The 26,186-nt window shown below is 46.6% G+C and overlaps 1 protein-coding gene across 1 annotated transcript in view; it reads right to left on the bottom strand.

Annotated features, from left to right (window-relative positions):
• The window catches only part of SLTM (SAFB like transcription modulator), a 399,249-nt gene that overhangs the window by 332,471 nt on the left and 40,592 nt on the right, over positions 1-26,186 (bottom strand). The window contains 1 exon segment of the mRNA XM_029574499.1: positions 10,695-11,453. Within this exon segment, the coding sequence (XP_029430359.1) occupies positions 10,695-11,453 (759 nt within the window).

The raw sequence follows: 26,186 nt of genomic DNA, 5'->3' as shown, positions 1-26,186 counted from the left end.
TTGAACCCACCTGAGGCCTGCCCGCAGCATGAGACTGCTGCAGCAAGTCACCCAGACTCCGACAGCCAGGACTTTGAAGATATATTTCATATGAGCCTCAAGCTTACGATCCTGTCCACCCTTCAGTGCTGTCGATCCCTCTACCGGGATCGTGTTATGCTTTGTGACCGCCGTAACGTAGGAGTCCACGGAGGGATTTTTTAAAATTTCCAAGCATTCCTCCAGAAGGGGATAGAGTTTGTCCATGGAAAACACCACACCCGGAGTGCCACCTCGGGAGCCTCCAATTCCCGTAGGAGCAACAGCTTGTGCATGGGATGGAAGGGAAAAGCGGTAGTCGGAGCCCTGAGTCCTGCCAGGACCGGGTCCATGTCCTTGGGCAAGGAAGCTATCAGGTTATCCGCAGTGGGCCCCCTCCAACCCCAATTCATGGAGGACAAAGAGGAGGAGGGGCTCCAACTCCTCCTTGCGGAACATACGGAGGACTCTGGGGTCATCCCCCTCCAGGGGAAGGGTCCACTGGGAGGTCAGGGAGAGGGGGCACCCCCGGGACAACCCGCACCGGCCCCTGGGGTTCTGCAGCCGGGCCAGCAGTCAACAGCGCGGAGCGAGGAATTTTCGGCCCGGGGGGCGGGGGGGGGGATCTCTGAAAAAAAAACAACACAAAACTGAGAGAGAAAAATGTTTGAGTGACAGCTGGCAGGCCCGGAGTAAAGCGGGGGGGGGGGGGGGGGGGGGGGGGGGGGGGGGGGGGGAGGAACCTGCTGACTCCTGCCTTTCTGGCTCAAGGCCTCCGGAGAGCACAAAAAGAAAAAATTTGGGTCTACTGCTGCAAATAAATTAGAGGTAGGGGAATACCTGTAAAGTAAAATCAAAGTTGAAAGTTAAGATATATATACAGCAGTCGGGTTCTAAACCCTCTCGGCAGCCAGAGGAGGGGGAGACGAGACCTGGACTACCAGACTCTGTCCCCACACCTGGAAGCGGATACGGACTCAGGCTATGCAGCGCACAAGGGGCAAAGCCCCCCTGAGTCCGGCAAAAGCTAGGAGACGGCACAGTTTCCCACACAGAATAAAAAATAAACCTGTTTCTAGGAATTTTTTTTTTGTTACAGAAAGAAGATTCCTAAAGAAGTACTTGCTTGATCCGGAAGAAGAAAGAAGAGGCTGACTAGCCTAAAGCAGGGAACTGAAGGGTGAGCTGCTACAACTGCTGGAGACGCGAATACTGAAGGGTTACAGGATAGACTCTGTCCTCATATAGGATATCCTTTCAGTTTTAGCCTGTCTCCACCTGCTGGAAAGGAGGCTCAACCCACAGTCTGGACTGATCCGGGTACGTACAGGGAATTAATAATTGCTCGAGCTTGCCCCCAAGAAACGAAGCAAAGAAGGAACCCCGTAGGGAAAGGGCAAGCTAACAGGGAACTGCAGGGTGAGCTGTCTGGCATATGCTGGAGACAGACAAATACTGAAGGGCTGCAGGGTAGGCTCTGTCCTGATACAGGATACCCTTTCAGTTTTAGCCTGTCTCCATCTGCTGGACAGGAGGCTCAACCCATGGTCTGGACTGATCCGGGTACGTACAGGGAAATCGCAATGATAGGGAGGATCAACTTGGTGGGGGTGTGGCACTTTATGTCCGAGAGGGTACAGAGTCCAACAGGATAGAAAGAAAAAAAAAAAAGGTGAAAGAATCCATCTGGAACTGAGAGGGAATGGGCGGTGAGTGATCCTCAAATCGGGAGACCCGTCCCCTCTGACATCACTGAGGACTGTGACAGACGTTAAACAGCGCCAGAACACCAGGCGTCTCGCACCGAAGGGGCACGACAAAGGGGAACGCCCTTTGTGCACCCCGTAGTGTTAGCCATTCCTCATGTCCTTTTATCCCTAATAATCCCCATATTTAAATGTATTTGACAAAGGTAACGCATGAGTTCCTGCAAATTTTGTTTAAATGTAAACAGATGTGATATGTAAAATCGAACACCGGTATATAAAAAATAAATAATAAAGATCATGTGTGTTAGGTAAGAGTATAATGATAGGAGTACACTACCGTCCACCTGGACAAAATGGTCAGACAGATGAAATGCTAAGAGAAATCAGCGAAGCTATCCAATTTGGTAGTAGCAATAATAATGGGAGATTTCAATTAGACCAATATTGACTGGGTAAATGTAACATCAGGACTTGCTAGAGAAAGTTTCTGGATGTAATAAATGACTGCTTCATGGAGCAATTGCTTCAGGAACCAACAAGAGAGGGAGCTATTTTAGATTTAATTCTTAGTGGAACGTGGGATTTGGTGAGAGGTAACCGTGGTGGGGGCCACTTGGCAACAGTGATCATAACATGATCAAATATAAACTAGTAACAAGAAGGGGGACAATAAGTAAATCTGCAGCTCGAACAAACTTTCAAAAGGGAAACTTTGATAAAATGAGGAAAATAGCTAGAAAAAAAAAACTGAAAGGTGCAGCTGCAAAGGTTAAAAGTGTTCAACAGGAATGGATACATTTAAAAATACAATCCTAGAGGCACAGTCCATATGTATTTCACACATTAAGAAAGGTGGAAGGAAGGCAAAATGATTACCGTCAGGGTTAAAAGGTGAGGTGAAAGAGGCTATTTTAGCCAAAAAACATCTTTCAAAAATTGGAAGAAGGATCCATCTGAAGAAAATAGGATAAAACATAAGCATTGTCAAGGTAAGTGTAAAACAGTGATAAGATAGGCGAAAAGAGGATTTGAAATGAAGTTGGTCTTAGAGGCAAAAACTTATAATAAAAACTTTAAATATATCCGAAGCAAGAAATCTGTGAGGGGAGTCTGTTGGACCATTAGATGACCGAGGGGTTAAAGGGGCTGTTAGGGAAGATAAGGCCATTGCAGAAAGACTAAATGGATTCTTTGCTTCTGTGTTTACTGAAGAGGATGTTGGGGAAATACCATTTCTGGAGATGGTTTTCAGGGGTGATGAGTCAGACAAACTGAACAAAATCACTGTGAACCTGGAAGATGTAGTCAGCCAGATTGACAAACTAAAGAGTAGCAAATCACCTGGACCGGATGGTATGCATCCTAGGGTTCTGAAGGAACTAAAAAATGAAATTTCTGATCTATTAGTTAAAATTTGTAAACTATCATTAAATTCGTCCATTTACCTGAAGACTGGAGGGTGGCCAATGTAATCCCAATATTTAAAAAAGGCTCCAGGGGCGATCCGGGTAACTATAGACCAGTGAGCCTGAATTCAGTGCCAGGAAAATTAGTGGAAACTATTCTCAAGACCAAAATCGTAGAGCATATAGAAGGACATGGTTTAATGGAACACAGTCAACATGGATTTACCAAAGGGAAGTCTTGCCTAAGAAATCTGCTTCATTTTTTTGAAGAGGTTAATGAACATGTGGATAGAAGTGAACCAGTAGATGTAGTATACAGTATTTGGATTTTCAGAAGGCGTTTGACAAAGTCCCTCATGAGAGGCTAAGAAGAAAACTAAAAAGTCATGGGATAGGAGGCGATGTCCTTTTGTGGATTACAAACTGGTTGAAAGACAGAAACAGTAGGATTAAATGGTCAAATTTCTTAAGGAATACGAGTGAGGTTATCAAATTTGCGGATGATACAAAATTATTCAGAGTAGTTAAATCACAAGCAGACTGATACATTACAGGAGGATCTTGCAAGACTGGAAGATTGGGCATCCAAATGGCAAATGAAATTTAATGTGGACAAGTGCAAGGTGTTGCATATAGGGAAAAATAACCCTTGCTGTAGTTACACGATGTTAGGTTCCATATTAGGAGCTACCACCCAGGAAAAAGAGCTAGGCATACTAATACTTTAAAAATCATTGGTTCAGTGTGCTGCAGCAGTCAAAAAAGCAAACAATGTTAGGAATTATTAGGAAGGGAATGGTTAATAAAATGGAAAATGTCATAATGCCTCTATAATCGCTCCAGGGTGAGAGAGCACCTTGAATACTGTTTACAATTCTGGTCACAGCATCTCAAAAAAGATATAGTTGTGATGGAGAAGGTACAGAGAAGGGCAACCAAAACGATAAAGGGGATGGAACAGCTCCCCTAAGAGGAAAGGCTGAAGAGGTTAGGGCTGTTCAGCTTGGAGTAGAAACGGCTGAGGGGGGATATGAGAGGTCTTTAAGATCATGAGAGGTCTTGAACGAGTAGATGTGAATCTGTTATTTACACTTTCGAATAATAGAAGGACTAGGGGCATTCCATGAAGTTAGCAAGTAACACATTTAAGACTAATTGGAGAAAATTCTTTTTCACTCAACGCACAATAAAGCTCTGGAATTTGTTGCCAGAGGATGTGGTTAGTGCAGTTAGTGTAGCTGGGCTCAAAAAAAAGGTTTGGATAAGTTCTTGGAGGAGAAGTCCATTAATGGCTATTAATCAAATTTACTTAGGGAATAGCCACTGCTATTAATTGCATCAGTAGCATGGGATCTTCGTAGTGTTTGGGCAATTACCAGGTTCTTGTGGTCTGGTTTGGCCTCTGTTGGAAACAGGATGGTGGGCTTGATGGACCCTTGGTCTCATCCAGCATGGCAATTTATGTTCTTATGGAGAGATACTGAATGGCTGAGATCACTGCAGGAGTAAATCTTGAGTGACAGCAGCTTTGAAACCTAACTCCATCTCCATGTGCTAGCAGGGAAGCACATAACCCATTGATCCTGAGTCCACCTGTCAACACAAATTTCTGAACAGCCCCCAAAAGGGCCCTTCCACAAAATTCACAGAACCTGCTGCATGACACCAAGGAACTCAGTGGAGCCTGTAATTTGTTGAAAAGGAAAATTAGTTTCTTACCTGATAATTTTCGTTCCTGTAGTACCAAGGATCAGTCCAGACTGCTGGGTTATGCCTCCCTTCCAGCAGATGGAGTCAGAGAGAAAACTGAAAGCACCCCCTAGATATACTGGTGTGGCACCTGCGATCCCTCAGTATAATCGATAAAGCAGAAGGAAGAAATTGACCCCTCCACAGAATAGTCTGTCACCCACTGACCAGATCAAATAGTAACACTTTCCTGAAAACCTAAACAAACGTATCTCCCTATTATAATAAAACAGAAGGGAACAACAACTTACCATATGGAACAGAACAGATAAATAACACTGTTATAAAAATACACAACACAGAAGTACGAGCGGACCCTCCAGAAACGGGCGGGCGTCTGGACTGATCCTTGGTACTACAGGAACGAAAATTATCAGTTAAGAAACAAATTTTCCTTTCCCTGTACGTACCAGGATCAGTCCAGACTGCTGGGATGTACCCAAGCCGCCTTAAATGGGGTGGGATCCGGAAAGTCCCGCTCGAATCACGCTGCTCCCGAAGGACTCTTCAGACGGACCATGCACATCCAATCGATAATGCCTAGCAAAAGTATGCAAGGATTTCCAAGTGGCCGCCCTGCAAATTTCCTGGCTAGAAACAAACGGACTTTCGGCCCACGAAGTCGCCTGAGAACGCAATGAATGAGCCTTCAGTCCATCCGGAACAGAGACTTACCACAACCAACGTATGTAGACGCGACTGCGCTCTTCAACCACCGAGCGACAGTTGCCTTGGATGCCTAGAGACCCTTCATGGGTCCATGCCACAACACGAAGAGATGGTCCGACCTCCGAAAAGCATTAGTAACCTCCAGATATTGTAGGAGCACCCGACGGACATCCAGACATCGCAAGTCGTGACCTTGAGAAGATCGGAGGTCCTCCTCCGAAAAAGAAGGTAATTCCACCGTCTGATTAACATGAAAGGCCGATACCACCTTTGGTAAGAAGGAAGGACACTCCCGACGCAGAAATACACAAGAACGGCTCCCTACATGAAAGCGCCTGGAGCTCCGAAACACGACATGCAGACGAAATGGCTACGAGGAAAACTGTCTTAAGAGTCAAATCCTTCAAGGAGGCCCTCTTAAGAGGCTCAAAAGGGGCCGAACAGAGACCACGAAGGACTAAGTTCAGGTTCCAGGAAGGACAGGAGGCCCGCCGAGGAGGACGTAAGTTCCTAACTCCTCGCAAAAAACGCGCCACGTCCGGGTGACAGGCAAGGGAGAAGCCTTCAACCTTTTTTTTATTTTTATTTATTTAGCTATTTTCTATACCGGCTTTCACGACCAGGGGTCACATCAAACCGGTTTACATTGAACAGTTTGTGCATTAAAACATAGAACTGGAACAACTAACTGGTGCAGAAAATACAGTTACAATGAACAAGGAATTATACAACTGGGAGAGTGGGAAGAAGAAGAAGAAGAGAGTATAACAATTAATAAAAATGCATTTACAATGGATCTTTACAAAATATGTAACTTAAAGACCCAGACTGAGAACAGTCCTGGTCTGGAGTAGGTGGTGGATGATTAAGACTTTATAGTGGAGTTATGAGATGATGCGAACTCTGAAAAAGTAATTAAGGGATAATATTAACATGGGTTAATCTAAGATCGGAAAGGCTTTTCTGAAAAGCCAGGTTTTAAGTCTTTTTCTAAAAGTTAGTAAGCATGTTTCCTGGCGCAGCTCTACTGGGATAGAGTTCCATAAGCGTGGTCCTGCTGTTGATGGTGCTCTGTCTTCAAGTGATTTGTGTTTGAAGGCTTTGGCGTGTGGAACCTGTAATGTTTCTTTATAGCAATTCCTGGTTGGTCTGACTGTGGAGTGTTTTTCCAGGGGGATTTGTAGATTTAATGGTGCGAGATGATGGATGACTGAAGATGGAAGTTATGGACTTATACATTATTCTGTATTGAATAGGTAGCCAGTGAAGGGCTATCAGGATCGGGGTTATGTGGTCGAATCTCCTAGAGTTGGTCAGAATTCTGGCAGCTGTGTTCTGCACCATCTGTAGCGGTTTTGTATGAGAAGCTGGAAGGCCTAGTAGAATGGAATTACAATAGTCCAGCTTGGAAAATATAATTGATTGTAAAATTGTTCTGAAGTCGCGGGAATGGAAGAGCGGTCTGATTTTTTTGAGGATGTATAATTTGTAAAAACAGTCCTTGGTCGTTTGGTTAATGAATGGTTTTAGGGTTAGGCGGTTGTCGAGGATAACTCCTAGATCTCTTACGTTTGTGGTTTGCAGGTTGGCTGGTGGATTTGAGGTGATCTTGTTATTGTCGTGGGCTATGATGAGGAATTCTGTTTTTGAAGCGTTGAGAATCAGGTTCAGACTGTTGAGGAGGTGTTTGATCTCCGTTAGGCAGCTCTCCCAGAATTCTAATGTGTTTGTAATGGATTTATTTATGGGGATAACGATCTGCACGTCGTCTGCGAATAGGAAGTGTTTTAATTTTAGTTTAGTAAGAAGGTGGCAGAGTGGGAGAAGGTAAATATTAAAAAGGGTTGGAGAAAGGTAGGAACCCTGTGGCACCCCTTGTGAAGACAGATGGTATTGAGATTCTTTATTGTGGATTTTAACCTTGTATCCTCTGTTCTCCAAGAAGGTTTTGAACCAGGTCCGTGCAGTGCCTGAAACTCCAATGTTTGCCAGTTGGTTTAGTAGGATGTGATGGTTAACCGTATCGAATGCCGCCGAGAAGTCTAGGAGAATTAGAAGGTATGCGTGACCTTTATCGATGCCGGCTAGGAGGAAGTCTGTAAGAGAGAGCAATAGTGTTTCCGTGCTTGCTGCTTTGCGGAATCCAAATTGATTGGGCGATAGTATTTGGTGATCCTCCAGGTAGTTGGATAGCTGTGTGTTAACTAGTTTTTCCATAATTTTTGATATGAATGGGAGGTTAGAGATGGGGCGGAAGTTGCCGGGATCATTGGTGTTCAGGTTTGGTTTTTTGAGTAGGGGCTTGATTGAAGCTGTTTTAAGGTCATCTGGGTAGATACCCTGGGCTAGGGAGCAATTTATAATGTCGGCTAGAGATTTAGAAATGGTATCCGGGATAAGTAAGAGTATTTTGGTAGGGATTTGGTCGAAGGGGTGTGATGATGGTTTCATTTTTTTCAAGATCGTTCGGATGTCATCGGTAGTGATGGGTTCGAAAGTGTTGAGAGTGATGTCTTTGTTTGGATGACCTTACTTATCCAGCAACCTAGTGCCGCCACCTGAACTAAGAGAACTGTAGGCCAACCCTTTCTTCAATCCATCCTGCAAAAACGTAAGGATATGGCCCACCGAAGACTTCCGGGGTGAAATTTTTAAGCCCCCGCACCATGAGTCAAAGACCTTCCAGACCCTAGCATAGGCAAGAGTAGTCTACGATCTGCACGCCCTAAGGAAGGTAGAAATAACCATCTCTGGGTAACCTTTCCTCCTCAACTGCCGCCTCTCAAAAGCCAGGCCGCCAGACAGAAGCGATCTGCCTGATCGAAAAATACCGGACCCTGGTGAAGCAGGTCCGGAAGATGACAGACGCAAAGGCCCGTCCACTGCCAGATTGACGAGATCTGCGAACCACGGATGTCTTGGCCACGCCGGGGCCACCAGAAGCTCTAGACCCCGATGGGATTCTATACGCCTTAACACCTTTCCCACCAGGGGCCACGGCGGAAACATGTAGAGGAGAACATGAACAGGCCACAGAATCGCTAGAGCGTCCACTCCTTCCGAACCGTGCTCCCACCTTCGGCTGAAGAAACGCGCCGCCTTTGCATTTAGTCGAGTCGCCATCAAGTCCAGATGCGGCAACCCCCAACACTGGGTTATGAGAGCCATCGCCTCGGCCAACAGCTCCCACTCTCCTGGGTCTAGATGTTGTCAACTGAGATAATCCGCCTGAATGTTGTCCACCCCTGCAATATGGGTGGCCGCGATGCAGGACAAATGACACTCCGCCCAGGCCATCAACGACGACACGTCTGTCGCAATCGGACGACTTCTCGTGCCTCCTTGTCGATTTATGTACGCCACCATGGTCGCGTTGTCAGACAGAACTCGCACCGCCCGACCGCTCACCATCGGGAGGAGTTGACGCAACACCAGACGGACCGCTCTGGTCTCCAGGCGATTGATGGACCAAGATGCCTGACGGGGAGACCACGTCCCCTGTAGCGCTCGTGACTGACACACAGCCCCCCAGCCGGAGAGACTGGCATCCGTTGTCACTGTTATCCAGGGCGGTGGCTCTAAGTCCATCCCTTGTAGAAGATGGATTGGGTTCAGCCACCCATCGAGGCTGGACCGGGCTGGTTCCAGTAATGGCAATTCCATGTTGTACATCTCGGACCTGGGATCCCATCGAGACAGAAGCGCTCTTTGTAAAGGCCGCATATGCGCAAATGCCCACGGCACCATCTCCAGAGTAGAAGCCATATGCCCAATGACTTGCAAATAATCCCAGGCCGTGGGCAACGGTAGATCCAATAGGGTCCGCACCTGCTGCATCAGGTTGGTCATCTGTTGATGCGGTAGAAATACTTTGCCCAGGAGAGTATCAAACCGGGCTCCCAAAAACTCCAAGTTTTGGGTCGGGCTCAGTCTGCTCTTCGCGAAGTTGACTACCCAACCTAGCGCCTGAAGCTGTTGTACCACCAAGCGAACCACCCGTTCGCACAAGGCTTCAGACTTCGCCCTGATGAGCCAATCGTCAAGATAGGGATGAACCAGTATCCCTTTATGTCGCAGAAAGGCTGCGACGACCACCAGCACCTTGGTGAAAACCCTGGGTGCCGTTGCTAACCCGAATGGAAGGGCACAAAACTGAAAATGGTTCCCTAACACCATGAACCTCAGGTACCTCTGATGATGTTCCCGGATTCCGATGTGGAGATATGCCTCGGTCAGATCCAAAGAAGCCAAAAACTCTCCCTTGTGGACGGCCGCAATAACAGACCGCAACGTCTCCATGCGAAAACGAGGAACGCGTAGAGCCTTGTTTACCTGCTTCAAATCCAAAATCGGTCTGAACGCACCCTCCTCCTTTGGAACCACGAAATATATGGAATACCGTCCCGTCCAGCGCTCGTCCGGGGGGGGGGGGGGGGGGGGGGGGAGGGGGAAGACGACTGGGAGTACCGCCCCCAGTGTCTGCAACCGGTCCAAGGTTTGGGCAATCACTAGCTGTTTTTCCGGAGGACCGCATGGGGATATCATAAAAAGATCCCGGAGCGGACGAGCAAAATCCAACTCGTAACCGTGACGTACGACATCGAGGACCCACTGGTCTGAGGTGATCTTGACCCACTCCTCCCAATACAGGGACAAGCGACCCCCTACGCGCGGAATGGAGGAATCGGTCTGCGCGCCTTCATTGAGTGGCCTTGGTGGGGGCAAACCCCTGCGAGGATCCCGACCGTTGAGGCCGACGTCCGCATAAGGAAGGAGACCAAGCTTTAGACAGATACGCTTGTTGCCGCTGGGGAAGGGAACCGCTCCTCCCCATACGGAACCGGCGCTGACCCCGAAGACGGCCCCTAGAATTCCCGAAGAACCGAGATTGACGGTGCTTATCCTCAGGCAATTTATAAACCTTGTCTCCCAAATCCTTGATGAGCTGGTCCAGCTCGGCTCCAAATAACAGCTTGCCCTTGAAGGGGAAGGCGCCTAAACGTGACTTAGAAGAGGCATCCCCCGCCCAGCGACTGAGCCACAGTAGCCGCCTGGCGGAAACGAAACCATAGTGCGAGCCGACGTCCGTAACAAATCATAAGGCATCCGCTGTGTAGGCCACCGCAGCCTCCACACAATTTGCCTGCTCCACTTCGGCCAGCGGGAGATCCTGCGCTGGAAGCAGCTGTTGAATCCAACGAAGTGTGGCCCTCTGCACCAAACTACTACAAGCCGCCGCTTGCACCCCTAAGGCCGCAACCTCAAAGATACGCCAAAGGACGATCTCCAACTTTCGGTCCTGGAGATCCTTCAACGCTATCCCCCCTGTGACGGGGATGGTGGCGTGCTTGACCACGGCCGCCACAGCCGAGTCCACCGAGGGAGATTTGAGGAGGTTCAAAGACTCCGCTGGCAGGGGATACAACTTGTCCATAGCCCTACTGACCCACAGCGATGCTTCGGGCACCTCCCATTCCTTAGAGACAATCTGAACCACTTTGGGATGGAAGGGAAAGGCTTGCGGGGAGGCTCGCAGGCCCGCCATAGCCACATCCCCCTTGGAAGTATCTGCTTCCTGGTGCGGGCCCAATAATTCTAACTCCTTCAAAACGTGAGAAATTAGATAACTTAACTCGTCCTTCCCAAACAACCGAAGGACTTGAGGATCATCCCCCTCAACCGACCCCTGGCCGTCTGCATCCCCCGCCCCTCCCGTGGGATCCGGAGTGGGATTCAACTCCTCCTGAGCTGCTGCTCCTTTTTGAGGTCGGGGGGCCCGAGTCCCTGCTGACCCCCGGTCCGGGGCTGCCAGTGCTGTCCTAGGGATCTTAGGAGGACTGGGACCCTCCGACTCCCACCCCACTTCCACCTCCAAAAAGGCCTTGTGCATTAGCAGCAGAAACTTGGAGGAGAAGGGAATCAGCCCTTTAATAGGTTCCTCCGTGGGTCAGGCGGGGGGGGGGGGGGGGGGGGCCCCCGCGGGGCTTCTGAATCGCACGTGCTCTGCGGGCTGAGGACCGGCGGCGAAGCAGGAGGGAAATCTTCCTCCTCCAAAGCTGTTTCATCAGCTGTGTCAAACCGCGTGCTCAAAATGGCCGCCGGCTCCTTTTCCGATGGGGGCGGGGCCGAAGCTCGGGTCCCAAGAACACGCCGCTGCCGCACAGACCGAAGAGGAGAAACGCCAAGCAGGCCGAAGATCGCGGCATCACGAGCAGGGCAGAAGACACAGCCAAAGCGCGCCAAAGTAAGTGTAGCGCCAAGAAGCAGCAAAAATTCGCCGGGTGACACAGCCACCCCCTCCAGGGTCCCAAGGCTAAGCGCGGCAGGCCGGGGCAATAATAAATAAGCGCACCGCCCGCCCCCAGCAGGACTCACGTGGCCGGCAGCTTAAAGAATATTTTTTTTTTTTTTGTAAAATAAACTGCGATGCCTCAGCCCCCTTCAGAGGCAAGCCTCTGGAAAACCAACGACTGTGAGGGGGGGGGGAGGGTGACCGGCCCACCGGTAAACTCTTCCCCCAGCGCCTAATGGGACAGCAACAAGCCGGGAAAACAGTGTGAGGGCACTGCCCTGCAAGGCCTGCCTATAACTCTGCAACCGCGCTGCGCAGAGAAAGAAGAAAGAAAACTATCACTTTGCTTTTTTTTTTTTTTTTTTTTTTAAACAAAAAAAGAGTAAAGAAAATAAAACCAGTTGATCTGGTCAGGGAAGTTAAACCAAGAGAACCTGGAATTCCCAGAAGAATTTGGATGAGACCAGGACCGCAGGTTATGCCTCTCGATCTGCTGGAGTCAGAGAAAATACTGAGGGATCGCAGGTGGCACACCAGTATATCTAGGGGTTGCTTTCAGTTTTCTCTCTGACTCCATCTGCTGGAGGGGCAGCATAATCCAGCAGTCTGGACTGATCCTGGTACTACAGGGAACTGGGGATTCCTGCATTGGCTCAAAAGACTCCTCTCCTTTGGAAGCCATGATTAGACAGAAGCCCCAGAAGATTCTATTGAGTAGTGAAACCATAGCAACAATTTCCAAACTGTTGACTCATGCAGTAACAGCTAACTGCTCAACAGCAACAGCCACAACAGCCAATTCCACAGAGGATTCACCAGTTGGGCAGGAAGAAGAAACTCTTGTAGGAAAGCATCCTCCATAGTCTCCCCACCTCTGGCTAGCCAGCATAGTTGATCCCTCATCCGCAAATACAAATGGGCCTGTACAAACAGGCCACCCTTCTGAGGAGGGTTACTTGCTCCACACTCTTAAGGAGGGATCCCCTCTTCCCCCACCCCCGTAAACCTCCTTGCAAACCCCTAGCACAAAAGAAGGGCTCCAAGAATCAACTCCTCTTTGCTAGTAACTGGTTTTTTGGTTTTTTTTTAATTTGACCCAGTTTACCTCCAAAACAAAGGCCAGAAAGAAGATTTAAAAAAAAAAAAAAAAGAGAAGATTGTCCAAATAAAGGCACTCCTAAACCTCTCACCTCCACTCAGACAGAAAAATCCTGGGAGCCAAAAGGAAGAATTCTACTCAATTGGAAATAAACTCCAGAGGCACAAAAAAGCTCTTCTCCAATTAGCAGCCCCATCAGACCAAAGGACCCTTGGAGAAATAGCCAGTCTCAATCAAGCAGGGCCTGAACACTACCTGAGAGCTTACAATCCTCCTACACCAGCCAGTTGCACCATCTGCTGGAGAAAAAATACTGGCATCTAGGTGTGCTGCACTATTAATATCAGTGTGACAAAGTTCTGTTCAATCTCCTTCTACTGGCAGGGTGGCATATACCTATGCATCCAGATTGGTGTAGCGGGATAAGTAAAGTTCCATTTTCAAATAAAATGAATAAAAAAAGCTTTAAGAGTTACCAAAATGACTGTAGATCAGAGAGATTCTGCAATTCTTGGTTCCGGCCTATTAGGTTTATGGACTTACGAGGGAAAATTAAGATCTGCTGATTTGTTCCCAAGAATCAGTTGCCTTCTGGCAACATTCCAAAACAGAATGTAAAATTTATCAGTTTCTTGCGTTTTGCCATATTACCCCCCTTCATACCACCCTTCTTGAGTAACTTCTATGCTGAAAACAAATAAATAGTTTCATATTCCAATAAAGTGGACATCATTTGTTGTAGCCCTTACCTGCATTTAAAAATCTCTGCCAACCATCCTTTTTAGGTACAAACATACATACTTTGGAAATCCGACTAAAAGCACATTAAAACAAGAAGCATAGGATGTCTATTTGCTATTTCTCAAAACTTCAAATGCTTAACTGGAAAGATTTCAAATCCGATAAATGTAAATACCCTAATGTACGACAATTTAATATGAAAAATAACTTAGTCCTTATTACAATATACACAACTGTAGTGATAGGCTGTTTCTCAGAAATATACAGGTTCAATGTCTTAATTGGGCATAATCCTGAACAAAAAAGAAAATTATACCTTACCTGCTAATTTTCGTTCCTTTAGTACTATGGATCATTCCAGACTGTGGGTTGTGTCTCCCTTCCAGCAGATGGAGTCAGAGCAAAAACTGAGACTGCGGTCCCTTATTAGCTGGTGAGCCCTCTATATTTCCTCAGTATTAAGAATATCCAAGCTAAAAGATAAAACACCTTGGATGAATCTGTCAAACAAACTTGAACTGTGGATGTAAAACCAACCAAACCATCAGAAAAACATGAATAACCAAATAAGCGAAACTTGCAAATGAACTCTTAGTCAGTTACAAGTCTGTCATGAGACAGGAAAAAGACAGTCGAGCTGAAATTTACTCCCAGAAACCCCCAATATTCCAAGGGCAAGTATCTGGACTGATCCATGGTACTACTGGAACAAAAATTAGCAGGTAAGGTATAAATTTTCTTTTCCCTGTACGTACCAGGATCAGTCCAGACCGTGGGATGTACCAAAGCTTCGCTAAGTAGGGTGGGTCCCTGAAAGCCCAGCTCGAATGACCTGAGCATCAAAAGAATCCAGAACCGGTGGCTGGAGGTTCAAGTGATTGTGACGAGTAAATGTGTGCAGAGATTTCCAGGTAGCCGCTCTGCAACTTTCCTGCAGCAAGAACACCTGGCTTTCTGCCCAGGACGCTGCTTGAGCCTGTAGAGAGTGAGCCTTAATGCCCACCGGAGGCTGTTGACCAGCACCAACGTATGTGACCGAGATTGTCTCCTTCAGCCAGGGACTTGTGTCCCTTCTTAGTGGTCACTCCAGAGGACAAAGAGGTGGTCTGACAGCCGAAAATCATTAGTAACTTCCAAATAGCGCATGAGCACACACTTGACAGAGTCGCCACAGTTCTCTTGAACCCTCAGAGAAAGATGGAAGTTCCACTGATTCATTTAAATGAAAGGCTGAAACCACTTTTGGCAAAAAATGATGGTACTGTGGTCAAGGTTACTCCCGAATCCGTGATGCGGAGGTAGGCTCCCTGCACGACAGAGCTTGAAGCTCAGAGATCCGGCGTGCAGAACAAATGGACACCAGGAACACAGTCTTCAAAGTGAGATCCTTGAGTGTGGCTCCTCCTAAAAGTTCGAAAGGCAGTCTGAAATCCCTTCACTGAGGTCACTTTAAAAGTATGGAAAAAGTGTCGGTCTGTGTTAACGGGTCATGAGTTAATCTCACCATTATTGCCTATAGGTATCTATAAAGATGGATGCTCAGTTGATCATATGGGTGGTTTATTTTCTTGCTGGCGTAAATGGGGGATATGGTGCTGTGGGCAACTGATAGTGGACTTGAAAATTAGCTCATTTGTGGATTTACAATGCAGATATGGCCTACCTGATAGTGAACATCATCATTATCTTCAACTACATCATTGCTTACAGAACTCTGCAATTAAGGCCAATATTGTGCGGGCAAGGACTGACTTTGAGAACCTGTGTTATATACCCCTACAGATTCCAGGGGGATCATTTCAAACATATACGCTTATTTATTTATTTCATGATTTTTTTATATACCGCGGCACGTTAATAACATCACCTCAGTTTACAATAAACAATAAATCAGCAACAAGCTTTACAGTCAATAAGAATTCAGGTGTACATAAAAAATATCAATTAAAAATAAATTAAGAACCAAATAAGAACAATTAACAAATTATCATTAGTTTAACATATTCCATAGTTAATGGCGAGTCTAATAACTGGGAGGAAAGAGCCCGATCAAGTAAAATTTAGCAGCGGGGAATAAATAAATTGGTGTGTGGCATTGGATCAGAGAAACATAAGCAATAACTGGCATTTCAGGAAGAGAGATGGTCATTGAGTGTAAGCTTGTTCGAACAGCCAGGTTTTGAGGTTCTGCTTGAATTTCTTATGTCAGGGTTCTAGACGCAGGTCTGTGGGCATTTTGTTCCAGAGGTTTGTTCCCGCAATAGTGAAGGAGCGGTCTCTTGTAGTAATATGTCGGATGTGTTTAAGGGAAGAAGAAACTAGTTTGGCTTGGTGCATTTTTCTTATTGGTCTCTTTGATGTGCGGAAGATAAAATGATCGGAGAACCACTGCATATCTTGGTTATAAATCGACTTATGAATGAGGGAGAGAACTTTGAATAAAATCCTAGATGCTACAGGCAGCCAGTGAAGGAACATGAGCACTGGTGTGATGTGTTCATGGCGGTGAGTATTAGTAAGTAAGCGTGCTGCAGCATTTTGTAGCATCTGTAATGGTTGTATGGTGTTTTTAGGGAGACCTAGTAGTATGGCATTGCAGTAATCCAATTTTGACAATATTTTAGCTAGTAGCACTGTCCGGAAGTCATGTGGATGTAGAAGCGGTTTGATTCTTTTTAGCGTATGTAGCTTGAAGGATCCGTTTTTGATTGTAGCCGTGACGAATTTCTTTAATGAGAAATGATTGTCGATGATAACGCCAAGGTTGCGGACTTGCTGTAAGTTGAGAGAGTCCGAAGGTGAATGTAGATTAGGGTTAGAGGAGATGTTATTGTGTGATGTGATGAGGAGCTCTGTCTTGGTTGTGTTTATTGCTAGGAAGTTTTCAGTAAGTAGTTTATTTCCACCAGAGCAGAATCCCAGATTTTTAGAGCATTAGATAGGGAATCGTTGATGGGGATGAGGATCTGTACATCATCTGCGTATATGAAATGTGGGAGATCCAGTTTCACCAGAAGTTGACAGAGGGGAGATAAGTATATGTTGAACAGTGTAGATGAAAGAGAGGATCCTTGTGGAACACCTTGTGCTAGTTTTCTGGGTTTCGAAACATGGCAGTCTATTTTAACACTGTATTTATTTATTTAAAGATTTTTATATACCGCGGTTCGTTAGCAAACCACCTCGGTTTACAGAGAACATTAAATTAGCAACAGGCTTTACAAATAAAATTAAGTTATAGCAAAATAAGATTATGAACATTAATAATGTAACTAAAAACATTAGATTAATACACAAAAAAGCTCAACAAAACTTCTAAAGGAGGGGAAGAGGACTGGAGGATCTAAAATATGACTGGACTAGAGGATCTAGAATATAAAAAAAAATAGCAGTTCAATTATGACAGAATGTGGAAGTAACTTATATTAATTAGTGATTTCTTGTAATTCAAGATTAGAAGACTGATTAATACTATTATAGAAAGGATGTATATTTTAAAATAAATGTTGCCAAAACGAAAGTTAATAATAGATGACATAAAACCTGAAAGAAGGAATGGGAAATTATTCTATACAATGTCATGATATGATATAAGTAACATGGATAAAGATCACAGAAAGTAAGCTTTTTTGAAGAGAATTCATAAATTGTAAGCTTTTTTGAAGAGCCATGTTTTTAAGTTCTGTTTAAATTTCTTGTGGCATGGTTCTTGGCGTAGATCTGTAGGTAGTTTATTCCAGTGATTAATTCCTGCAATCGAAAATGCTCGTTCTCTCGTTGCAACATGTTTTATTTGTTTATGTTTGGGTGTAGTTAGTTTAGCCAGGTGCATTTTTCTAATAGGTCTGACTGAAGTATGGAAAATAAAACAGTCCGAGAACCACTTCATATCTGGATTGTATAGTGATTTATGTATAAGGGTGAGAACTTTGAAGATTATTCTAAATCCAATTGGAAGCCAATGTAGGAATTGAAGAGCTGGCGTAATGTGTTCGTGGTGATGTGTATTCGTGAGGAGTCGCGCAGCTGCATTCTGTGGCATCTGCAGTGGTTGTATTGCATTTTTTGGTAGACCTAGTAAAATAGAGTTACAGTAGTCTAGTTTGGCTAATATGGTAGCTTGTAGTACCGTCCGGAAGTCATTTGGGTGTAGAAGTGGTTTTATCTTTTTCAAAGTATGAAACTTGTGGAAACCGTTTTTGATGGAGGTGATAAATTTTTTTAGTGTAAAATTGTCAATTATAACACCAAGGCTGCGTACTTGTTGTATAGAGTGGGAGTCAGATAGAGGTTGTTGGGTAGGTTTAGTAAAGTGATTGTTTAGTGGCGATATGATGAGAAGTTCAGTTTTGTTGGTGTTTAATGCCAATGAGTTTTCTGTTAGAAGATTCTCAATTTCCATCAGTGCAGACTTCCACGTTTTGAGTGCGTTGGGAAGAGAGTCCTTGATAGGTATAAGGATCTGCACATCATCTGCATAAATGAAGTGCGGTAGACCCAGATTCAACAACAGTTGGCAGAGGGGAATGAGGTAGATATTAAAAAGAGTGGAAGAAAGAGGAGCCTTGTGGTACTCCCTGCAATAGATTTTTGGGTTTGGATTCATAGTGACCAATTTTTACACTGTTTTTTCTGTCACTAAGAAAAGATTTCAGCCAACATAGCGCAGTGCCGGTGATGCCAATTTGAGAGAGGCGGGTTAAAAGGATATTGTGGTTGACTGTGTCAAATGCCGAAGATATATCCAGAAGGGCGAGTATATATGAATGACCAGTGTCCTGTCCATCAGGACACTGGTCATTCATATATACTCGCCCTTCTGTATGTGTATGTCCTGTCCTGTATGTGTATGTGTATGTCCTGTCCATCAGAAAAGATTGGAGCCAGCATAGGGCAGTGCCTGTAATGCCAATTTGTGATAGGCGGGAAAGGAGGGTACTGTGGTAGACAGTGTCAAATGCAGAAGAAATATCAAGAAGAGCCAGTAAGTAAGAATGACCAGTATCGAGGGTTTTTAGTATTGACAGAGAGATACTAGGAGGGTTTCTGTACTATGGTTCTTACGGAAGCCATATTGTGATGGGAAGAGTAATAGATTTTCGTCTAGAAAGTCTGTGAGTTGCTTGTTGATGACTTTCTCCATGATTTTGGACAAGAAAGGGAGATTCGATACTGGACGATAGTTGGCAGGTTCTGAGGGATCCAGGTCAGATTTTTTGAGTGTGGGCTTTATAATTGCGTGCTTGAGTTGCGTTGGAAAAATACCAGACAATATAGATTTGTTGATAATGTTAGTAATGGGAGAGGCAATCCTTGTAGGAATGGAGAGTAGTGTTTTTGTTGGCATGATATCAATCAGGTGCATGGCTGGTTTGATTTTCTTGAGGATCACTTCAATTTCTGATGCTGTTTCGAAGTTTGAGAGTGTGGCTGAGGTGATTATGGTGTTAGTTGTCGTAAGGGAAACTGATGGAGAGGGATTAGTAAAGCGAGCCATATTAGCAACCTTGTCGTGGAAGTAGGTAGCTAGCTTCTCACATTTGTTGTCATCCTCATTGTCTGGGTTGATGTTAATAGGTGGGGTAATTATGCTAGCGACATACTGGAAGAGGGCACACCGGTTGAACTGGTATTGATGTATTCTTGCTGTGTAATAGTTTTTCTTGGCATCATCTGTAGATTTACGATACTGGTGGAGTAGAGATTTGTATTTTAGTAGTTGTGCTGGATCTTTGTTTCTACGCCATTTCTTCTCCAGTTTGCGGAGTTCAAGTTTCATTGTTCTAAGGTCTAAGGTCTACCAGGGTTTTTTATCTTTCTTCTCAGAACAGATCTCTTTCGTTAGAAGAGGGCAGAGTCAATTTGCAATGTTGCTGGTAAGTAGATGCCAGGAGGCACAGGCAGAGTTGGCATCAAAGAGGTCTAGTTTATGGAGATCCTCTGTAAGTGCATCAATGATGTCTTCAGTTTTGCATTTTTTTCTGAAATTGATGGTTCTTTTCTTAGGGAGGGAGTTGTGGGGGTAGCAGTTGAATGTGCAGCTTGTGTCAACTCGGTAGTGGTCTGACCATGGTATAGGGGTACATTGGAGGTGGTCAGTGCGTAAGAGAGAGTTCGTGAAAATAATATCCAGGGTGTGTCCTGCCTTGTGTGTGGGGCCCGAGACCATTTGTTTAAATCCAAGGGCATTTAGAGTAGAAAGTGTGGCTTCACATGCTGGAGTAAGTGGGGAGCGGTCAAAGTGGAGGTTTAGGTCTCCTAGGATGATAGCAGGTATGTTGATGTCAATGTATTTGGTAATATATTCAGTAAGAGGTGAAGGATTTTTTTCCAATATGCCAGTGGGGGGGGCATAGATTAAATCAAAAGACCTACAAATTTGTCTTAAGAAACCAATCTCAATCTTGTGAAGAGGTGGGGTGGGTTGCAGGGTGATATTATATTTCTTTTTTGCAGCCAGTAGAAGTCCACCTCCTTTCTTTTTAGGTCTCGGAATAGAGAAAATATTGTATAAGTCTGTTGGTAGTTGATTAATTATGGAGACATCTGTGCTTTTTAGCCAGGTCTCAGTGATTGCACATATGTCAGGGGACTCATCTGTAAGAATATCACCTAATAGGGTAACCTTTTTTAGAAGGGATTGTGTGTTCAGAAGAAGGATTGAGTGATGGGAGAAGTCATAATTGGAATGAGAGAATTGTAGTACGAGGTGTTAAGCTTAGTTCTCAAAAGTTTGGTGGAGAAGTTTGAGTATTTGAGAACTGGAATGTGGAGGGTGTTCATGGTGATAGTGGTTGGTCTAGTTATGATCAGCTGCTGTAGAATGAAAATCAAGTGGAAGAAGACAAGCAAGTAGTTGCTTATGTACAGAGATTCAATGCACTTCTTATTTAGGGGTCTGTACTTCTTATAGTTGCGTGTAGCACTGCTGTGGTGGGGTAGTGTAGTGAAAAGGAGGGCCTTTCGTCTGAATCCCCACAAAGGGGCACACTAAGGGGCAGGCCCCTTAGATCACGCTCCTTCGGGCGCGCGACACCCCGGGGAGAGTCTGCAATTTAAGGGCCTGAAAACAGTGCTGGGCTAGACCAGTGCTGGGTGGGAGCAGTATCACTCACAACGTGGTCCTGCTGCTTCTCTTTATTTTGCAGGTTTCTGAGCCCTCTTCTCCCTTTTTTTCTCTTAATTTCCCGGTTCACTGTTCACTGCTGGCTCACAGAAGGGAGGGGTGAGCGGGCTCTTGTCCCGACTGGGCTGTGCCGACCGCACGAGCCCCTGCAGTGGAGGAGGAGGAGAGAGACTGAGAAAGAATCACGGCAAAAAGAGCTTGGCTGAAACAGACCCCTACTGCTCTCACGTGCCATCAGTCCGCATGGGTGCAGGACTTGGGCCTCCAATGGACTAAAAAGCAATGGTCGTGCTGTTATGCTAATCTCACCAAGTGTTCTATCTCCGCCAATATTGTGGAAACCAATTATAGATTAATGACTCGATGGTATCTCACCCCCTTAAAATTACACAAATTATACCCAGCGCAGGAGTCTAAATGCTGGAGGAATTGTAACCAAGACGGGTCATTCCTACATATCTGGTGGGAGTGTCCCAAGTTAATACCCTATTGGAAATGGATAGCAGACATGATGTTCCAAATGCTGGGTGTCACAGTGTCCTTGCATCCCAAGATATATTTGCTATCTGCATATTCGGTGTCATGGACTTCTGTTGCCAGGACCTTAATTCATCAAGTGATATGCGCTGCACGTCAATCATTGGCGGCACATTGGCGTAAAGAGATACCACCTACCGCACAGTCTGTGATTAAGAGACTATGGATAACGGCGATGTCGATATGTCGGGCGCTGGATCAATCCCACCTGGTAATTAGTTTCGACGCGGAGAAGGCGTTCGATCGCGTAGAGTGGAGCTACATGTTCTCCGTGTTGGAAGATATGGGATTTACGGGTCTATTTTTGCAAGCGGTGCGGTTACTATACTCTGATCCTCGGGCGGTGATCTTGGCCAATGGGGCGCGGTCGGAACCTTTTGAGATAGCTCGAGGCACTAGGCAGGGATGCCCCTTGTCCCCGCTGCTTTTCATTTTACAGTTAGAACCGTTGTTGTTGGCCATGGAGAGCTGCCGTGAGATTCGTGGGGTTCGGATGGGGGCGTGCATCTTTAAGGTAGTGGCCTTTGCGGATGACCTCATGGTGCTAGTGACTGACCCACAGGCTTCCTTGCCCCCCTTGATGCGCTTGGTGTGGGAGTTTGGGGTGTTCTCGGGGTTAAAGTTGAATGAGGATAAGTCCTCCGCCTTGCTCTTTCCGCCAGCCCTGCGAGCGACCTGGCCCGATACCTTCGCATTGCATTGGGTGGACGACTCCTTGCCCTACTTGGGGATTCGCCTTCCGGCAAACCCGGCCCTCGTGTATCGGGCGAATATCCCAGCCAGGATTAAGTCTACCCAGGATAGTTTGGCTCGGTGGGCGCAATTGCCCCTTTCTTTGAGTGGGCGGGTCAATCTATTCAAAATGGTCATTTTGCCTCAGTGGCTTTATTTCAGACTTTGCCGATTCTGTTACGCTCAGCTGACGTTCGGCGGCTGGAGGGCAGTTTCCGGCGGTTTCTTTGGCGAGGCGGAAAACCGCGGGTTCCGCTGAGATGGTTGCGGTCGCGGTGGGGGCGGGGTGGCTTAGGAGTCCCGGATTTGCTGGACTACAATTTGGCCAGCCTATTACGGACTATTCGGGACTGGCTGCTAGGCTCCTCGGTGGTTACCCCATTGTCGGTAGACCGGTCCTTGATGTTTCCCTATGACCCTGCATGTGTGCTTCAGGTCCCCACTAGTAAGCTACCTCCTGTGTTGCGTTCTGCCAGCTCGATACGCCCCTTTCGACAGGGTTGGAGGAGATTGCTTCAGTTGTTGCGCCAGCCGGCTCAGTGTGCCTGCCTTCTGCCGGTGCGTGGTAATGTGGACTTTACCCCGGGGTACCAGTCGGCCAGTTTTTTGATCTGGGAATCCAAGGGGATAACTCGTCTGGGCCACTTGATTAGTACGGAGGGAGTGCTCTTGTCCCTTGCGGAGCTGGGAGATCTTTATGGGTTAAGTGCCAAGCAGGTGTTTTCTTACATTCAGGTTACACATTATCTTCGGGCGATCCCGGAGGTCTACAAGGCACCCTCTGTAGTACACGCTTTGGACGGAGTGTTTCACTTTGGGAAATCACGGGTCCCATCTTTATCCATGTATTATAAGGAGATTCGTAAATTACGGGAGGAGGATCACCTAGATGTCTTGGTATCCCGGTGGAACCAGGATGGGGTCTTTCTTGTGACTAAATTTATATTACGTGCTGGATTTCGCCGCGCAGCCAGGATCTCGGAAAACTCTTACTACAGGGAGATGCAATTTAAGTTTCTCAGCCGGGCTTATTTGGCGCCCAATATGGTCTGTCATTTTCGCGCAGACGTCACCCGGGGCTGCCAGAGATGTGGTGCAGCCTTGAGTACTTTGTCACATGCTTTTTAGTCCTGTCCTCCAGTACAGCGGTTCTGGCGGAGAGTGGGGGAGTACCTGGCTGACCTGATAGATGTGGCCTTTCCAGTGACGCCACACTGGATGCTTTTTGGCTGTGTATCCCCGGTTCGTGTTCGAGATCCTGGCTCGCGAATGTTATTATTAAAGGCTTGTCTTGTAGGTAAGAAGATACTTCTTTCTGTTTGGCGATCAACGGACAGCCCGTCCTTTTGGGCTTGGAGGAATGGCTTACATTTTATGATGAACATGGAACATCTGGAGGCCCGGACTTCTCCGGCACATCGGCGACGATTTGTAGTCCACTGGCAGCCTTACATTCAGTCGCTCCCGCATCGTGCGAGAAGTTATGTACTTAATGATTAAGAACAAATTATTGTGTGCTCCCATTCTTTTGTTTTTCCCAAGTAGTAACTCATATTTGTGTTGTACTGGTATCACAGGGGCGGGGGGTGAGGGGGGGGGGGGTGCAGGATTTGTACGGAATGTATGGTTCTTGAAGTCCGGAGGGGTGCAGGACACACTCCCCTCTGGTGGTTGTATTGTTTCTTTTTGAAAATTCAATAAAAACCGTTTAAACATAAGAGACTATGGAACGTGCACTATTGGTATTATCTGAGGGTCCTACAGACGGATAGAGTTGCCGCCCATATGAAAATTTGGGAACAGTTTCTACGGTGGTATAAGGAGTATTGAAGTTCCCATAGCCAGGAAATATGGATGAGACGCAAGGTGGCGATGACTGTTGCATACATCATTGATGATTGGCAAAAGCTCTCTTTGGAGTGAAATGCTTTGGGTGTTATCCCATGCTATATGACTAATGCAGAACGCGCCCCGATGCACCAGAGGGAGGGGAACAATGGGGGGGGGAAGAAATACACTCAGGCAATTCTTGTATGGTATGTTTGATTTCTTGTTGATAGACAATGCTCGACAATGTTATCATTATGGTTAATGTTATCCTTGTTATTACCTATAAACATTTAAATTACAAAAGTTCGAAAGGCGGACCTCCCAGAATCTGAAGCACCAAGTTTAAGCTCCACGAAGGGCATAAACTGTGAATCAACGGCTTAATATGTTTCACTCCTCTTAGGAACGGAACGATATCAGGATGTGAGGAAAGCGGAATCCCGTCCAGGTGACGCAAGAGGGCTCAGAGAGCTGCCACCTGAAGCCTCAGGGAATTGAAAGCTAACCCCATGTCAAGACCCCGTTGCAAGAAATCCAGTATCTGGGCTATAGACGCCCGACGTGGCGATATATGCGTTGACACACACCAGGACTCAAACCTTCCAGATCCGGACACAGGCTACCGAGGTGGAAGTTTTCCGAGCCTTTAGAAGAGTATAGCTAACTGCTTCATGATACCCTCACTTTCTCAACCTGTGCCTCTCAAAAGCCAGGCCACAAGGCAAAAGCATTCTACCTGGTCGAAAAATACTGGCCCCTGCCGTTGGAGGTTCGGTAGATGGCCCAGATGCAGAGGACAGTCCTCTGCTAGATTGATTAGGTGAGTAAACCATGGACGACGCGGCCACTCCAGAGCCACCAGGATGATGGGCCCCTGGTGAATCTCGAATATTCGGAGTACCTTTCCCACCAGGGGCCAGAGCAGAAATACGTAGGGACGGATGTGCTGTGGCCACGGTAGTACTAGGGCATCTACGCCTTCTGCGCCGTGCTCCCTTCTGCGACTGAAGAAGCGTGGAGCCTTTGTGTTTCTTTGAGTGGGCATCAGGTCTAGATGGGGAATACCCCCACCTCTGGAAGAGAAGAGATACTGCCTCCTCGGACAGTTCCCATTCTCTGGGATCGATGTGCTGACGACATTGAACATTGTTCACTCCCACAATGTGCGAGGCCGCCAGGCGGAAGAGATTGGGTTCCGCCCATGGTATGAGCTGGTCCGTCTCCTGTGATACATAGAGACTTTTGGTCCCTCCTTGACAGTTGATATAGGCTACCGTCATTGCGTTGTCCAAGAGTATTCGAACCGCTCGACCCTGAACCAGCAGAAGGAAACGCTTCAGCGCCAGGCAAACTGCTCTAGTCTCCAGACAGTTGATAGGCATAGCTGCTTGCTCCGGAATCCACTGTCCCTGTGCCAACTGCCTTCCACACACCACTCCCCAGCCGGAGAGACGCATCCGTGGTGATTACCACCCATTGTGAGATCTCCAACTCCACTCCCTGCAGTAAGTGATCCAGATGATAGGCTGGCTCTGACTAAGGGTGGAATTGGCAGGTGAGTCAAATTCTCAGGATATCGGCTTCCATCGGGAAAGCAAGGCTCTTTGCAAAGGTCTCATATGCGCAAAAGCCCATGGTACTACATCTATAGTGGAGGCCATTGTACCCAGGACCTGCAAGTAGTCCCAGGCCGTGGGTAGTGGAAGGTCCCAAAAGCACTGTACCTGCGACAGAAGAGAGTGAGCTCGCTCCATCCGAAGAGAGACGTTGCTCATCTCGGTGTCGAAGAGTGCCCCCCCCCAAAAAAAAAAAAAAAAAAGAAAGAGACTACGACAGAGTCAGCCTGATCTTGGCAAAATTGATCACCCAGCCTAGCAACTGAAAGAGGTGCAACACCCTGTCGATCGCCCCTGGCACAGGACTCTGGACTTTGCTCGTATGAGCCAGTCGTCCAGATAGGGGTGAACCAAGATTCCTTCCTTCTGCAGATCCGCCGCCACTACCACCATGACCTTGGTGAAGGTGCGAGGCGCGGTCACAAGGCCGAAAGGTAGGACCTGAATTTGGAAGTGTTGGCCCAAGATCTTGAACCCCTGAAACTGTTGATACTCCTTCAGAATGGGAATGTGTAGATAGGCCTCCGTCAAGTCCAAGGAGGCAAGAAACTCCCCATGGCACACCACTGCTATAATCAAGCGCAGTCTCCATCCTGAAGTAAGGAATCTGGAGGGCCTTGTTGACCTTCTTGAGGTCCAGGATCGGACGGAAGGAGCCTTCC

The sequence above is a fragment of the Rhinatrema bivittatum genome, chromosome 13, assembly GCF_901001135.1.
Source record: "Rhinatrema bivittatum chromosome 13, aRhiBiv1.1, whole genome shotgun sequence".
Classification (NCBI taxonomy): domain Eukaryota; kingdom Metazoa; phylum Chordata; class Amphibia; order Gymnophiona; family Rhinatrematidae; genus Rhinatrema; species Rhinatrema bivittatum.
Note: the sequence above shows the minus strand (reverse complement) of the source record. Positions and strands in the feature narration are given on the sequence as shown.